The sequence below is a fragment of the Felis catus genome, chromosome C1 (genome assembly GCF_018350175.1).
Source record: "Felis catus isolate Fca126 chromosome C1, F.catus_Fca126_mat1.0, whole genome shotgun sequence".
NCBI classification, from domain to species: domain Eukaryota; kingdom Metazoa; phylum Chordata; class Mammalia; order Carnivora; family Felidae; genus Felis; species Felis catus.
Genome location: NC_058375.1, coordinates 30,743,292 through 30,760,294, shown reverse-complemented (window position 1 = coordinate 30,760,294; position 17,003 = coordinate 30,743,292). Strand labels below are relative to the sequence as shown.

At 47.7% G+C, this 17,003-nt stretch overlaps 1 protein-coding gene across 4 annotated transcripts; it reads right to left on the bottom strand.

Moving 5' to 3' along the window:
• Positions 1-2,377: 2,377 nt before the first annotated feature.
• PPIE (peptidylprolyl isomerase E) lies at positions 2,378-16,709 on the bottom strand. 4 transcript variants are annotated; one of them, XM_003989891.5, is made up of 10 exons: positions 16,640-16,709; positions 15,613-15,711; positions 14,062-14,105; positions 13,585-13,611; positions 12,362-12,443; positions 11,733-11,833; positions 9,046-9,169; positions 4,640-4,825; positions 3,537-3,679; positions 2,378-3,355 (listed from the first exon to the last, which is right to left on the bottom strand). In XM_003989891.5, the coding sequence occupies exons 1-10, from the start codon at positions 16,668-16,670 to the stop codon at positions 3,287-3,289; spliced, it is 906 nt and encodes a 301-aa protein (XP_003989940.1). In that variant the 5' UTR covers positions 16,671-16,709; the 3' UTR covers positions 2,378-3,286. The 4 variants fall into 4 exon arrangements, with proteins under 4 accessions (XP_003989940.1, XP_019692287.1, XP_019692288.1 ...); XM_019836728.3 differs by having other exon boundaries at positions 16,648-16,703; XM_019836729.3 differs by lacking the exon at positions 16,640-16,709 and adding an exon at positions 15,875-16,011.
• Between the last annotated feature and the right edge of the window lie 294 nt (positions 16,710-17,003).

Below are 17,003 nucleotides of genomic sequence, written 5' to 3'. Positions count from 1 at the left end.
CAACTGGTACCCGTTGACCTTACAAAAGGATCTGCTGAGCCCTTTCTGTGCTTGTCCAGAACGTGTTCTGCAGGTGATGGTGTACTTATTTCAGAGCTGTGCTTTCTCCTGAAAATCTACACCCTGCAGTCTCTGGAGGGGGGACTTTGTGTTCCCACTTGCTTTCAAGGCCTGAGGAAAGTGCCTGGTTACGGCCAAGGCTGTGAACCTTTTTCCCATGTTCCCAGGGGCAAGGGGATCCCACCAGCCTGCTTAAAGGTACAAAGCACTCAACCCACCTTTTAAAAAACAGGTTTTTCATTTATTACAAAAATAATGCAGTTTTGGAGGACAAATTGGAAAAAAAAATCTGAAATTGTCACAGTTGTATGATTCATAAACAGTATTTTAGTGAATTTGTTTCTAGGCTTTTTCCTTAGGATACACGTTTAGATGTTTACATGTTATAGATAGGTATTTTTACAAAATTGGGATCACACCATATCATATAAATTGCTTTGAAATATGCTTTTCCCACTTTATTATGTAGTAGAAATTTTCCTGTTAATATTTTTTGAAAACATGGCTTTCTTGGTTTTTAACACCCGCAGCCTACAAGACTGTGTTCACAACTAAAAAGTAGGTCCCAAATCCCTTCTTGGAGTGCTGCTGCAGGCTTTTGGGACTGTGACATCACGGCCAGCCACATCCGAGGGCTGAGGTGCTGTCAAAGAGGAAACTCCAGCAGCCACGGGACCAACCCTGGGGCCACAACCTGAAGGAGTCAGTGCACTGGCAAAACCCAGCCCTGTTTGAGGTGCTGGGGCTGCGGCAATGCACATGCAGACCAGGAAGCTACCTCAGACACCCTTGGGTACACTTCCGAAGGACCAGAGCCTTCCCAAGTAACAGGTTTGGTAGTATGCTGTGAGGAGCTGATCAGGTAGCCAGGCCACTGCTCCCCAGGCTCTGGGGCACCTCCTGTCTGGCAGGGAAGAACCCTGTTTCCTTAGGTCTCCCCAAAGGGTCCAGGCCAACTATAGGGACTATGTGTCTTCCTGAGGGCCTTGGGCCCCCTGCCATAGGCCGAGGCTAGAGCCCAATAAACCTCCCAGGACCCCACTTAACTAGGGGGAGGCAGGCTGAGCTTCCTATCCTGCTCTACCATGTTCTGGGACTTTGTAGCCATGTCACCCAGGCCTTGGTTTACCTCTGTATAGGGTTCTGCTGTGGATACAGGGATAACACCTGCAGATGGTCCGTAGCACACTGGGAGGGGCACTGGCACCCAGTGGGTGCTACCAAGGAACAAGAGAAAGCAACAAGGTCATCATAGGAGTCAGTCCCCTCTTGGGAGGTGGCTGTGCTATACCCTTTTATACACATCCTTTCCTGGTGGCTGACCTGTGATGGCCATAGTTTGCCCTCAGAGTGGGGGCCTGTGCTTCGAGGGAAGGTCTCTTTTGGGAGCTCTGTAGGGTCAAGGGTAACCATGTGGTACATCCTAGCCACAAGGAAGACAGAAACCCCAAGTAGGAGCTCAGCCAACATCCCTCACAGGAGCTATCCTGGGGTCACCAGGGCCAGGAGGCACCAGGCTCGTCCAGATCTTAACATCAAAAAGCCCAGCCCCATGGATTCTGAATGGTCCTAGCAACCCAACCAGAGAGGTGCCTAGTGGCCACAGGGCTCGTCTCTGCTCAGGCCTTCAGCAGGTGAGGGATGCTTGAAAGCCACCTGGCTGAGCACGGAGAGAGAAGCTTGAGCTCCAAGCAGTGGCTGCATTAGGACCAGACTGTGAGCTGAGCATGGGGTGGGACCATTTGTTTAAGCCATCAGCAAACTTTCTGCAAAGGTTCATGTCATAAATATTTTAGGTTTTGAGGCTGTGTTGGTTAGTTTTGCGTGTCAACCTGGCTGGGCCACCACGGCCAGTTTTTGGTCAAACACCAGTCCAGATGCTGCTGTGAAGGTACTTTTCAGATGTGATTAACATTTAAAGCAACAGGCTGGAAGTAGAGCACATTACTCTCCAAAATGTGGGTGGGTCTCATCCAATCAGTCGAAGGCCTTTAAGAGAGAAAAGACTGAGCTTGCCAGAGGGAGGAAGAATTCTGCCTCTAGACAGCCCTTCAGACTTGACCTGCAACATCAACTCTTCCCTGGGTCCCAGCCTGCTTGCCTGCCTGGCAGAGTTCTGACTTGCAAGTTCCACGATCACGGAGCCAAGTCCTTAAAATAAATCTCTCTCTCTATATATACACATGTCCACACACATCCTATTGGTTCTGTTTCTCTGGAGAGCTTTAACATGGGGACCATATAGTATCTGTCACCAACTACTCAGCTCTGTCACTGTGATAAGGAAGCAGCCATAGAGAATATGTAAACAGATGGATGTGGCTGTGTTCCAATAACTTTATTCACAAAAAAGGCAGCAGGTTGGTTAGACCCAGGTAGCTGGGTGACATCTTGTCCCCGGACAAATAAGCATAGTACGTGGCACAGAGAAGGCATTTTGAGTTATAAAATATTGTGTGAAAAATTCTGTAGAATGGGAGCACCTGGCTGGCTCAGTCAGTACAGCATGTGGCTCCTGACCTCTGGGTTGTGAGTTCAAGCCCTATGCTGGGCACAGAGCTTACTTAATATCTGTAGAGTGAATATGAAGAAATAAACACATGAATCGCTGAGAGTTGTAACTACACTTGCTGCCTACAAGACTAGCCAGCATGAGTTTAGGAGCACAGGCAGCAGAAGACAAATTTCTCCACTATCTTTGATTTCCACCGTCCTGACAATGATCTGACAAGGGAACCTGGCTTGAAGATCTATTACTTGGCATCTCAGGGAACTATCCAAGGGTGTAGAGAAAAGCTATGCCCCATCCCTTTGCCAGCCTAATTCAGCAGGACAGCTTAGCCACAGACATAATCTCTGACAACTGCTAGGAACTAGCTGGACTCGGCAGTACAGGAACTAGGATTTATTTTACTAGAAGAAACGTCCAGGAGCCACACTGGCGGGCCAAGGAGAAGCCGTGGCAGCAAAGGCCGGAAAAGACCACGCACAGCCTGTCCACAATGGGGAAGGCGGCCCCTGTGCCGGCTCCCAGGCCCACGGCCACGCCTGGGAAAGAGCCAGAGGGAGCCCAGGCCGTACCTGCAGAAGAGTTGCTCCGAGCTGAGTCCAAGAAGGGCCACAACACAAACCCCTGCTTGCCACAAAGGGGACAGACACCCTCAGGTGCTGGTTCCCAGGCTGACAGCTCCTGGATATGCAGGGGCAGTGCCAAGACTTTGCGGACTCACACGTACTCCCCACAGTCGGCAATGATTACCTTCTGCTTTGGCTTCCCATCCTTGCTGCCCTGGGCCTTTGTGGGGACAGAAAAGGGGGAGAAACACGGGAGGGTGGAGAGTAAGGACTGGCTTAGGGATACCCTCCCCATCTGCCCACCCCTGCCTGAGCAGAAGCAGCCCTCCCTGGGAGCAGCCGTGGCCCCTCTCCAGCTCTCCCGCAGGGCTATGCACCCAGGGCCCGGGGAAGCCACCCACCTCAATCTGCCGCAAGACATCCAGGCCTTCTGTGACCTCCCCGAACACCACGTGCTTGCCATCCAGCCAATCCGTCTTGTCACACGTCAGGAAGAACTGGGAGCCGTTGGTGTTTGGGCCGGAGTTGGCCATGGAGAGCAGGCCTGGGGGAGAGAGAACAAGCACATGAGCTCCTTCTCCCCTGGCTCCTGGCCGTCAGAGAGATGTCTGTAGATGGCGCACTGTAAATGCTGCCGGGAGGTGGCACGAGCTGGCTACTGGCAAGATGGATGCTCTTGGCATCGTGGGAAGGGTGGTTTCAGTAAAGGTGGGGCTAGAAGTCTGGCTGAAGGGGCATAGAGAGAACAAAAGGCAGGGAGTCTACACAACTTTTTCAAGAAATTTTACTCACGGGGATTGAGAGGCATGGAAGATAGCTAACAGGGACACAAGTCAAAGGAGTTTTTTAAAACACAGATACCATATGCTTTTACACAGATGGGCTGATCCAGCGGGGCAGAGGGTGTGGGTTACACAAGGCAGCAGAGGGACAACCACAGAAGCCAGGTTCCCAGGTAGGGGAGCAAGGATGGGGTCTGGACCACAGCTCATGCCCTGCCCTGAGGGAAGGCAGAGTGGGCCCGTGTCAGGAGACGCAGGAGGTCATGCTTGGAGGGTGACATGGAGGTTTCGGGAGCGAAGGGAGGAACCGTCACCTCTGACTGGGACTGAGCATTAGTAACTAGGGGACTCTAGTAACGCTGCCAAGGACCCCTGAGGAAGTGTGGTCGTAAGTTTCAAGATGACCATTCAGTATAGTTGTTTTTCTCCAGTTGCTGGGGGACCAACCACTAAGAGAGAGAGGAACATCTAACAGAGACGGGGCAGCCGGGCTCAGGGACTAAGAGAGCTCACGTGGCGGGCCCCAGGGAGTGCGGACAGGGAGGATGGGCAGTGTGTGAATGGAAGCCGTTCCCCGACACCAGCCAGGCCACATGCAGGTGCTGGATCATCGACCAGTTCGCCTACAGACCTGAGCCCTCCGCCCGAACCACAGCCCGCTGCTCCATCCACAAAGCCACTGGCCTGGCCCCACACACCACCACGCCCCGATCGGGTCCCACCTGGTCCCGTGTGTTTGAGGATAAAGTTCTCATCATCGAATTTCTTCCCGTAGATGGACTTGCCCCCAGTGCCATTGTGGTTCGTGAAATCGCCGCCCTGGCACATGAACTGGGGGATGATGCGGTGAAAGCTACTTCCCTTAAAGCCAAAGCCCTTCTCATGGGTGCACAGGCATCGGAAATTCTCTGGTGGGGAGAAAGGAAAGGATGCTGAGGTTAAAAACTAGAGCAGTTCCTCAGGCTTTGGGCACACCTCGCCTTGCATTCCACGTGAGACGCAGAAGTGAGTGACCGAAGCCAAGAATGAAACGCAGGTGGCCATAGAGCCCTATAGACAGTCCCAGCCGAGCTGCTTTGACCACATGAAGATGTGCTTTGTGATGGGCTGTGCAGTGGGCACAGTGGCCAGGGAGCTCCGCACCACCTTCTCCTGTCTCAGGATTGGAATGCAGGGTCGGGAGCTGGTGGGTGGCATTGGGAAAACCATGATGCTGAGCATGGAGCCTGCTTAAGATTCTCTCTCTCCCTCTCTGTCTGCCCCTCTCCCCTGCTGGCACGTTCTCTCTCTCAAAAAAAAAAAAAAAAAAAAAAAAAGAAAAGAAAAGAAAAGGAAAAGAAAAGAAAAGAAAAGAAAAGAAAAGAAAAGAAAAGAAAAGAAAAGAAAAGAAAAGAAAAGAAAAAGAAACAAAATGGATGAACACAGGGGAAGGGGAAAAAAAAGAGTGAGGCAAACCCTAAGCGATGAATCCCTAAGTTCTCCTGAAACTAATATTATATGTTAATTAACTAGAATTTAAATAAAAATTTGAACCATTCAAAAAAAGAAAGAAAAAAAAAAGGAAAGCTGGATCTTAAGTCAGAAGAGCCAAGAAGCAACTCGCTTTATGTTGCAGAAATGCCAAAAGCTCAGGTATAGGGTAAAGGTGGTTCTGAAAACAGGAAAGCTGGCTGAAAGCCTGTTAAGAAAGTAGCTAACCACTTCCTCCCCAGTAGCTGGCTGGAGGTCTACTCTCTCTGGTAGGTTAAGGCAGAGGGTCTCTGGACTGGCTATACTACATGTAGCCGAGGGCAGAGGTACTGTAATGACAAATGGAGATTAAGTGAAAGTTTACATACTGCCCCCGTCTCTCCCGACCAAGATGGCAAACAGCTGGATGTAAGAGCCTCTAGCAGGAGACTAGACTCTTCTCAGAGGACTCTGTGCTGTCAAAGAGAACAGAAGTCAGGGAACGAACATCCGGGGTCTGACAGAGAAAGACCCCAACCGACTCATCCCACAGGTGGAAAGCCTCAGCCGGCAAGCCTTACTGATGCCTAGGAAGTTTCCGGGCAGATTGTTAGGGCCCCATTCTTAAAGATGAGGAAGGCATCTAACGTGAAAAGCAAAGACCAAAACAAACAGACCAAAAAGAAAGCAAAACATAACAACTCAGGAAAAAGGGACTTGAAACATAAGCCACAGGAAGACAAAACTTTAGTAATGTCCCCAGAAAGATGAATTATCACCTCTGTGAAATAAGCACAGAACGCCATTAAAAAACAAAAACAAAAACAAAAGACACTTAGGGAGATTCCTGAAAGAGAGAAGAGAGAAATCAGAGGGGACAAAAGTGAAGAAGTAATTGAAAGAAATTTCCCCAACCAGAGGATAAAACACTGTCCTGTGGGTGTGGTACACAGGAGAAACATCTCTCTAAAGACATCCATCCCAGTCCCTGGAACCTGAGAACGTGATATAGCAACAGAGCCTTTGCAGATGTGATTAGGGTTATGGATGGACCTCGAGTGGGGAAAGCAGCCCCAATTATCCAGAGGGGCCTAACAGAATCATGAACCGGTAACAGGGGAACTTTTCCTAGCTAAGAGATTCAAAATGTGAGAGGGACTGGATCACCACTGTTGGCTCTGAAGATGGAGGAAGGGAAGTGGCGAGCTTTCAGAAACTGGGAATAGCTTTCAGTTGACAGCAGCAAGGATGGGATACCTCAGTCCTACACATGCAGGAAACTGAATTCTGCTGACAACCTGAATGCCCCTGGAAACATACTCCTGTAGGGCTTCCAGTAAGGGAGTGACCTGGCCTCCAGATGGGAGATAATAAATTTGTGTTGCTGAAAGCCACTAAGTTTGTGGTAATCAGTGACAAAAGCAATAGAAAACTAATATAGTAGGTCCCCCACTGAATATCCAGCATGATGGATGTAAGATCTATCCAAAGGCACATGGTTTCAGAACACAGCACAGACACCGTAAGGGCCTCTAGGCCAGGGCTATCTAACAGCTCTTAAGCACTTGGCTAGTGTAGGGGCACTTGGGTGGCTCAGTCAGTTAAGCATCTGACTTTGGCTCAGGTCATGATCTCTTGTTTTGTGAGTTCGAGCCCCGTGTTGGGCTCTGTGCTGACAGCTCAGAACCTGGAGCCTGCTTTGGATTCTGTGTCTCCGCTCTCTCTGCTCCTCCCTCACTCATACTCTGTCTCTCTTTCTCAAAAACAAATAAACATTAAAAAAACAATTAAAAAAAAAAAAGGACTTGGAGGGCACCTGGGTGGCTCAGTTGGTTAAGCGTCCAACTTCAGCTCAGATCTCACGGTTTGTGGGTTCAAGCCCCGCGTCAGGCTCTGTGCTGACAGCCTGGAGCCTGCTTCTGATTCTGTGTCTCCCTCTCTCTCTGCCCACCTCCTCAGCTCACACTGTCTCCCTCTCTCTCAGAAATAAACAAGTATTAAAAAAATATTGACAAATATTTTAAAAAATTAACAAATATTAAAACAAATATTAAAAAAAAGAAAGAAAAAAGAAAAAGAAAAGCACTTGACTAGTGTAACTGAGGAAATTAATTTTAATTTTATTTAATTTAAACAGTGACATGTGCCTAGTGGCTACTGTATTGGAAAGCTCAGCACTAGAAAGAAAGAAAGGGCTTTATATAAAGGACCAAGAATCAGAATGACCTTAGACTCCTCTAGAATTCTGTACCCTATCAATCAAGTGAGAAGGTACTTATGTTTAGATTTCAGTCTCAAAAAACTTACCTCCCAAGCTCTTTCCTGCAGATGCTACAGAAGCATGTCTTCTACTAAAATGAGGGAATACACCAAAAAAGAAGACAGCAGAGAACACAGGAGACCCCGTGACACTAGCTGTGCAGCAGGCTGGGAAAGCAATGGTCCAGGCTAAAGAGAGTTAGAAGGCTCTAAGGAGGACTTCTACAGGAGAGGGAAACTGACAGAATATCTGGTGTGTGTGAACATGAGGAGATATTTATGCAGGCAGCAGAATTTGGGAGAGCATCAGGAATAAATGCATAGACTGAGCTTGCGTGAAAACAAGACAATTACAGATCCCAGGAAAACAAAATGCTGTGTGTGAATGGCAATTACTATAGTATGATGTTAAATAGTTAAAATAACCTCCAACTTAACCAAGCTTATGGCAACTAGATATGTCAGGAAGATAACGGGGCAGGGAAAGGGATTTAAAAAGCTGATTCCTTATCTCCTGAAGTGGAAGAGCCAACAGATGTCTAAAATGAAAAAACCAGGGAGCAGCAATATAAATCTCTCATCTACTGGGGCACCTGGGTAGCTCAGCCGGGTAAGCGTCCGACTTCGGCTCAGGTCATGATCTCCAGTCCGTGAGTTCAAGCCCCGCGTCGGGCTCTGTGCGGACATCTCAGAGCCTGGAGCCTGCTTCAGATTCTGTGTCTCCCTCTCCTCTCTCTGCCCCTCCCCTGCTCACGCTCTGTCTTTCTCTGTCTCAAAAATAAATAAAAACATTAAAAAAAAAATCTCTCATCTACTAACACAAAAACCAAAAGAATCAGCTAAGAGTTGAAACTGGCTGCCTCTGGGGAGCAGCAGATGGTGTTGGGGGGGGGTGGAGGGAGGTGCCCAGGGCAGGGGCACAGTACCAGGGGAGTGAGGTTTTTCATGACAAACTTTGTGAAACTGACACCTACATAATGAAACTAGATGTAAAAAAAGAATAAATAGAAGTCAATATTTACACGAGAAACTCAAGAAACTGTTCGTTAACAGTAGTTAGTTCCGGAGAGTAAAACTGGATGTGGAGAGAGGGAAAAAGATTTAAGTTTTCAACTTACTGCCTTCAGTATTGTTGCAGTATGTGTGTATGGTACTTGTTTTTTGTTTTGTTTTGAGCATGGATACATGTTTACTTGTGTTAAAAACAAAACAAAACAATTATTGTTAAAAAATAGTAAACCAGCACCTATAAAGTTTCAAAAGTGCCTGCTTCGACTCTTTTGTTCCTAGATCCCAGGATCTGAGATGCCTCAAGTCAACTCAGGTCAGAGACAGTGTCAAGGGCACAAGAACTGTGGCAGTGAGGACCTTGGGAAGGCCACTGCTCAGCCACCGGCATCCTGCCCGAAGTCCCACTCACCTGCCGTCATGGGGACAACGTCCGAACGCAGGAGCATCTGGATGCGACCGGCTGGCTTGTTCCCAATCTTGATGTCCATGTACACCTGAGGATTTGATCGGGCCTTTTTCGCAGCAGGCTCTCCCTGGGTGCAGGAGAAATCATTAAGTTGGGGAGAACTCTGACCCCCAAGTAGGAGAGCAAGTATTCCGAATATGCACCAAGAACCCAACAGCCGCGAGCGGGCTGCAGCAAGATGCTGGCAGGGAAGGCCCTGGGCCGTGAAAGGGAAGGCCACGGCCGCAACCCCCGGCTGGACACCCAGTGACAGGACACCTCAGCACCAGCTAACCTGAGCCCCACCCCGCAGGCTCATTACCTTATCACACTTACCCTCAGACACGCCAGCTCGCTTCGCCCTGCCCTGTGGTCACAGAACACTTTTTTGGCCCACAGAAGGTAGCTCTCAACACGTTCAAACCCACCTCACTCCAATTAAATAAGACGCCACCTCCTCCCTTCTATGCTCAGTCCTACGCACCCACAGGCTGGCTACAACGGAAGCCGGGAGGGCAGCCCTCTGGTGTGCTCAGAAGACAATGGGGGAGGCAGGGGCCTTGATTTACACCCCAAGGAGACAAGGCTAAGAAGAGGATAAGGAGACAATTGCTGGGGTCACATGTGTTCCAAAGAGAAAAGTCAAGCAGTGCGCTGAGGTCGCCCGCTGGCACTGAGGATACTATTACTATTATTTGCCACTAGCGACAACAGCGGCAAACGTTCACACAGCACTTGCCAAGTACGGGGTACTATTCTCTGAAGGATACATATACTAGCTCATCAAGTCTTTACAACCACCCTAAAGATCAATCAGTACTGCTATTTATCCCCATTTTAGAGGTGGGGAAACTGAGGTACAATGAAGTTCAGTAACTTGCCCAAGGTCAGAGAAGTGGTTAAATGGTGAAGCCGGAATTCAGGCCTAAATCATCCCACCCCACCCCACCCCCGATCCCGCACTCTTAACCACTTTCACCCACCTCACTTTTTAATTAATAAGATACTTTAATACAAGGCCCCTACACTCACAGAATTACTGCCTAGAAAGGGACAGGCAAGAAACACCGGAGTAGCCTGCACAAAAGCAAAGACGTACAGCGAAACAGAGACTGGTTTTCCTGAGCTTGAAGTGGGGACCGGAGCGGGAGAGTGGAAGGGAGACAGATGGTGAGGTGGGAGGACAGGAACTGGGGAGCACACCCCGACTTTCTTCCTCGGGACAGGCAATGGGAGCCACTGAAGAATTCTTAGCAGGAATCAGGGGCTCAGTCTGTGCTTTATTTATTGATTTTTTTATAATTTTTTTTAATGTTTATTTATTTCTTGAGAGGCAGAGCATGAGCGGGGGAGCGGCAGAGAGGGAGTCACAGATTCCGACTCAGTCTGTGCTTTAAACAGGTCATTCCATCTGTCTCAATGAAGGACTAGAGAGAGGTCAGCAGCCAGAAGACTAGTTAGGGAACTTCTGCAATTATCTGCACAAGGAGAGGCTAACTGGGGCAATGGGACAAACCAAGGAGGGGGACTCGGGAAAGTCTGAGAACACTTGGCAGCATTTGATGATGTGCTGGCCGTTCTAAAGAGGGGGGTCTAAGGTTACTCCTTGGACTGTGAAGGCCATATGTGCTCTGCTTTGCAACCAAATTTCTGGCTTGGGTCGGTGTGTGTGTGGCTGGATGGTGGCAAATTGACAAGATGGAGAGCAAGATTAGAGAGAGGAGGGCACTCGTGCTGGGCAACTCTAAGCTGCCTGTGAGACTTGCAGCTGAAAGATCTGAAAGCTGGACACTAGAAACAGAGGCCAGGAAAGGTAACAGCACGGGAGAGGCTGCAAAAAAAAAAATCAGTGACTGCTGGGGTGCCCGGGGGGCACAGTCAGTTAAGCGTCTGACTTTAGCTCAGGTCATGATCTCGTGATCTATGAGCTCGAGCCCTGCGTTGGGCTTTGCGTTGACAGCTGAGAGCCTGGAGCCTGCTTCGGATTCTGTGTCTCCCCCTCTCTCTGCTCCTCCCCCGCTTGTGCTCTGTCTCTCTCTCTCTTTCAAAAAATAAACATTAAAAACAAAAAATTTCAACCAAGGAGAGGAGGGGAGATGGAGAGAGGGAGACAGACACCATGAGCCAAGAATGAAATCCAGAGAACAACAGTCACAAGGAAGAAAGGGGAAGCCCGGGGAGCCAGCCAGGGAGGGATGCTCAGAGTCAGGGGGGAGTGCTGGCAGGCTCCTCCTGGGAAGGGAGAGCCTCGAACCTGTGTACAGACTGAGGGAAGGTGGCACCACTCTGGCCTGCCTCCTCTGAATCAGGGCAGCGACAGGGAGACAGTGAGCCTCTGTAAAGCACTTCAGTGAAGGAGGGACTGGGCAGGAGGGGTGAAGAGGACCACTCGTTCACTTTCCTCACCTCAGGCTTCTTCCTCGTCAGTAGACAATCCCAACACGGGACTAGGCAGACCGGAGCAGCTCATTATGACACAGGGCACAAGGCTAAAAGAACTAGAGCCTCTCACTCACTCACTCAATACCACCTTCATCACAACACTAAGAGTCTGCTTTTCATTCTCTCTGCTTTTGTGTATATATTTGCAAATTTCCATAAAAACTTAAAAAAAAAAAGTTTCCTATAGAAGCGCACGCCTTCACTCTCACCTCCTGGGTCTCCACTTTGGGAGGCTCTGACCCTTCTTCCTCTTTATTCTCTTCGAGAGTCTTCCCAGAGAACTTCTTCAACCAGTCATCATCTGACCACACTGAAAGGAGAAGAATTGAACAAATGCTAAGAAATTCAAGCTAACGGCCAGCTGCTCACTAGCGTTTTGGTCGGCAAAGTGGAACATACTCCATGGCCCTCGGAGCCAGACACTTCTGCTGAGGAACTCCCAAGGGTAAGGAAAGTTCCCAACGGGAATGTCCGCCCTGAAGTCCAGCTCGTATGAGGCTAAGTAAAAAAAAACGACATCAAGAATTAAGTAAAAAAAACTACATCAAGGGTGAAGGCACAGCCTTGCCAGTTCCAGCCTTGATGAGCAAAGTGCCGAGAAACTGGGGAAGAGAAGAGATTGGGCAGGGTTTCTCTTATAATACAGACAATCACTCTGAGAAGCTCAAACTCTTTTCATTCCCCACAAAGGCGGCACATGCCCTTTGCCAATGTGAACCCTCCTCTACTATCCATCTGGAGTGGCATTCAGTGCCTACTTCCAAGTAAACAGGAATAAAAATGTGACTAAGGCCACACTGGAGGATGTGATGTGGAATCTGTGGTTGTCCCCGCTCACCTGGTCTGGAAGAGCCTTCCTTGATCCTCATTGGTTTTGCCAAGTTGACACGAATTGTCCGTCCAAAGAGCTCAGATTCATTCTGAAAAGATCGAAAATCCAACTGCTTAAACTCTTGTCAGGTTAAAAGAGAGTCAGACAGCTTTGCATTTGCTTCTAATACATCTGAGACATGCTCATGCTTCATTCTCCCTGAATCCCTGACCACTAACAACAAGCTGTGTGCCTACCACGCAGCAGCCCAGGGGCTGCAATTTCCCCCCCCTCCCCCCGGGGTGCTCCTGAAAGTAACTCCAGAATGCTCTGGAATTACACGGGTAATTACAGTTTCCAAGTATTTGGGTTCACCTTCAAAAGTCAAGATCTGCTTTGAAATGGTGAGAAATGATCTCTGAGGGCTAAGGAATATGTTCTGTGAATGGGTACCAGAACAGGAGTAAAGGAGAACTTTATCATCCAAAGATAACTAGTACTGGGAAAGGTCACTTATCATAAATCCATTTTAAGCAGTGAAGACAAATTCAGAGTAAAAAGAGAAGGGGGGTAAAAAAAAAAAAAAAAAAAGGACCAGGACTTTGTTGTGGTGAAACTAAAAGTAAGGGAAATAAATTTCTTATAAATTTCAGGTTTAACTATGTACTAATTTGTAGAGCAAAGACATAACGGATGCTGATGAGTTTGCAGTGGTTTTCCAACAAAATTCTGTCAACAGTATATGATATTATTACACGTCATATCTGATATGAAAATCACAAAGACGCTACAAATACTCTAGAGATTCATCATTATTCCCAAAGTCTTCTCCAGGGTATTCAAATCTTCCACAGCAGTAACACACCCTGCCATTACCCTTACTGAACTTCTCTTCTTACTTGTCACTGGTCCGATGTTTCATGAAATTCTGCCTCTTTTGCAAAACGTGTGATTTCACTGTGCAACCAACTTACATAGTGTTTGCGATTATCCTAGACATGGGGCAGTCAGTGAGAGACTGGCCAATAGGGATGATTAGAATTTATATCACTGGTAAATGGGGAAGGCCGTTTGAGTAAGGACCAATCTTACAAGTGATCAGTTCACAGCGAATATTTGCACACGATGACAATTTTTACTTCCCCGTGCAACCCTGTAACTTTGGAGGTTAGGCAAACCAATCGAGGCATAAGGACTCTCTGTACCACCAAAAAGCAACTTCAGTTAGGAATGAAGATCCTCAGCCATACCATGTTGTCAATAGCTGCCGCGGCATCCTGCCGAGAAAAGACAAGGTACAAGTTTAGCTTCCTATGGTGTCTAAAAGCATACTTGGCAGCAGAAAAACAAAATTAAAACAAAATAGGAAAAAGTCACATCTTATACCTCCTGCCTTGGTTGTATGTGTGTCTAACAAAGAGCACTTCAGCAATTTGCCATCTAGAGGAAGACCTAAGAAATGATCACCAGTGTGGCCAGGCAGGAATGCTCAGTGAGCAGGGCTGCAGGAGCTGTGCAGAGCAAGAAGGGCAGGTCTGTGTTGTTAACTCTCTAAATGTTATTAACGGATGGGAAGCTTTCCATTAAGCAGCACTTCATGTCTCTATGGAAGCCTCAGCAAGAGGCCTAGACACCTAACCAAATGGAGACTGGTTCCCTTTGTAACCAGTAACAACATTAACACAAAACAAAGACTAATAAACAGAAGTAACACAGAATTTTCTCACCTCTGCCAACTCAAATTCAACAAAAGCAAATCCTCGGTGCTTTTCTGAAAGGAAAAAAAAAAAAAGGGAAAACAAAAACAAGTAATTAGCACTGGGGGCAATGGGAAGAAATATGGTCACAAGGACAGGGAAGTCAATCACATGCCATATCCCGACATTGGAAATTCTACCCAATCACTATTTTGTAAGAAAGAATCTCCTTCTTTGATTCTTTCCGGTTTGAACAATATTTCCAGTAATATTGAACTCTGTCTTTTAGAAAACATGGCTAAAGAATGAACTGTACTTTTAATCTTTAAGGCATTCAATTCTTACCAAAGCCAAATTAAAGCCTTAACCTCTGCATACAAGGCAAGTAGAAAAATTAAGTTACTTAACTTATCAGTTATTGGTCCCAAATACACATTTTGAGCATCAACTGTGCATAAAGCATGAATCTTAAAACCTGGATTAGCATGCTCACTCTTTACCCTCAGAAAAATGTTGACCTAACTTAAAAGGCCAAGCACAACAGTGCTAACTTAATTAAACCAACTAACTTTAGAGAACCACTATAACCTTACAGGTATACCTGGTTTTATTACACTTTGCTTTGTTGTGTCTCATAGATACAATCTTTTACAAACTGAGAAAGGAACCCTGCACCAAGCAATTCTGTCAGCACCAGTTTCCCAACAGTATTTGCTCATTTTGTGTCTGTGTCGCATTTTGGTAATTCTCACAGTATTTCAAGCTTTTTCATCATTATTATATTTGTTATAGTGATCTGTGATTAGTGATTACAACTCTCTGAAAGTTCATGTGATGGCTAGCATTTTTCAGCAATAAAGTATGTTTTAATTAAGGTGGTACATTGCTTTTTTAGACATGTTATTGCACACTTAATAACTATAGTATAGATTAATGTAACTTTTATATGGAAAAGCAAAAAATTAACTTGACGCATCTTATTGCGATACTGGTTTGATAGTAATGGTCTGGAACCAAACCTGCAATATCTCCAAAGTATGCCCATATTGATTTTTACAGATAAAGATCCCAGACCCAGAGTGTTTAAAGACCTTGCTAATAATCGTGCAGTGTCGATGACTGATCTAGGCCTAAAACTCCAATCTTAAAAAAGACAAGAAAGGGAAAGTAGAAAAACTGCACTGTACCTGTGATAGCAATTGAAGGAAAACTCCCCCAGGTAAGCAGGGGCCAAAGTCCCTCAGTTGGGGCTGAGCTTCCCTGGTGCCCTGATTAACAGTACAGCTGCCAAGAAAGGAGCAGGGGTCCAGCAGGTAGTTTGAAAGAAGTCTGATCTCCCTGTAGCTCAAAATCTATCTTCCTACTGGGCTATTGAAAATTTTGTTATCTCACACTCAACAGATGGGACTCTGCAAGTTATGTTACAGCTTACAACCACAAGATTCAGAACATTCCTTCTCCATCAAGATCACTCTCATGCTGCCCTACTGAGGCACCCTCTTGAACTTTTCTACATATCAACCATATTTAGAATTTTTTCCTCTTAGTATTCTGAACATGAAAGACATGAAAAGGACTCACCTGTTTCATAATCCAGGGGAATCTGAATATCTGTGATGTCTCCAAATGGGATAAAAGCAGCATGAAGAACTTTGTCGTCCACTTCCTCTGCCAGCCCACCTGCAAAGAAGCCAAGTGCCCTCTGAACCACTGTCTTCTATTCTCTTGAGAAGTCCCTGCAGCCCAGTTAGCATGCGACAGCCAAGGAGAGGGGTTGTTCCATCCAGTCCTTTGGGTACCACCCTTCTCATTTGCTCCCTCATCCGTCCTTAAGGAAACACACCTCTTTACGCTTCTCACAGACGCCCATCTTAGCGCCAGGATTACTGCAATAGCTTCTTAACTGCCCTCCCTCTCCTCCACACAGCCAACTGGAGCGATCCTGGGATCATGCAGATTTTAACCCATTACTTCACTGCTTAAACTCCTTCAAAGATTTCCCACTGTCCTCAGGATAAAACACAAACTCCTTAGCAGCGTACACAAAAGACTCTTGATAACCTGAGCCCCGCCAACTTTCCCTTTGCTTCCTCAATTCCCTGGGTTTCTCCCAAGATGACCCCTTTGTCCCACGTATAAGTCTCTTTCACATCTTCGGGGTTTTGCTCTTGCTGCTCCCTTTCGGTAAACACAACTGCCCCTACTTGGGCTACAAAGCGCTCATCAAACTTTGCTACTGAGGTTATTCTCACGGCTACCGGTTAGTCAGGGAACCCCTTCCTTTAGGGCAGGGGCCGGGACTGAGCCAGAGCTGCAGTGAGTGTCTATAAAATGAATGAGCGCGAGGATCTGGAGCCCCATAATATTCCTCTACCAATCCTCCGGGTCGAGTGGGTGAAGGGGTTCCTGTTAGAGCTCAGCCGTCCCGGAAGAGAGCGGGAAAGACTGTTACGTCTCGGGCTAACTCCCTGAAGCAAAGCAGTACCGCCATCGATCCCGCCTAGACAGCTGCTCGCTGCCCTCCGCGTTCGTAGACGCGTCCTACCCTACGCCAGGACCCACTCCCTGCGGGTTCGCCCCGATTCCACCTAACTCCGGGCCTGCTCACCCACGTACAGCACACGCTTGGTGGTGGCCATCTTGCTCCCGCGCGCACCCACCGGAAGCCGGAGTTCAGCCCGCCCCCTTCCGCAAGGCCCCGCCCCTCCGGGCCCGCCCCCGCCTCTAGACGCTCACAGACCTCGCCCCTGGCTGTGAGTCAGGCGTCCGGGGCGGTGGGAGGTGCCCTGCCGTGAGTGAGCTGCAGCGCCCCGGCGTGGTAGGTGTTCGGTACTGGGGCAAACCGAGCTCGGCGGAATCCTCCGGCTCCGCGAATAAAAAACCGCCAGTAAACGATGGGCCACCCTCGCCTGCGTGCCCTTGGACAACCTGCTACAGACACGAGACAAACCCATTTTTAAAAAATCTTTGTT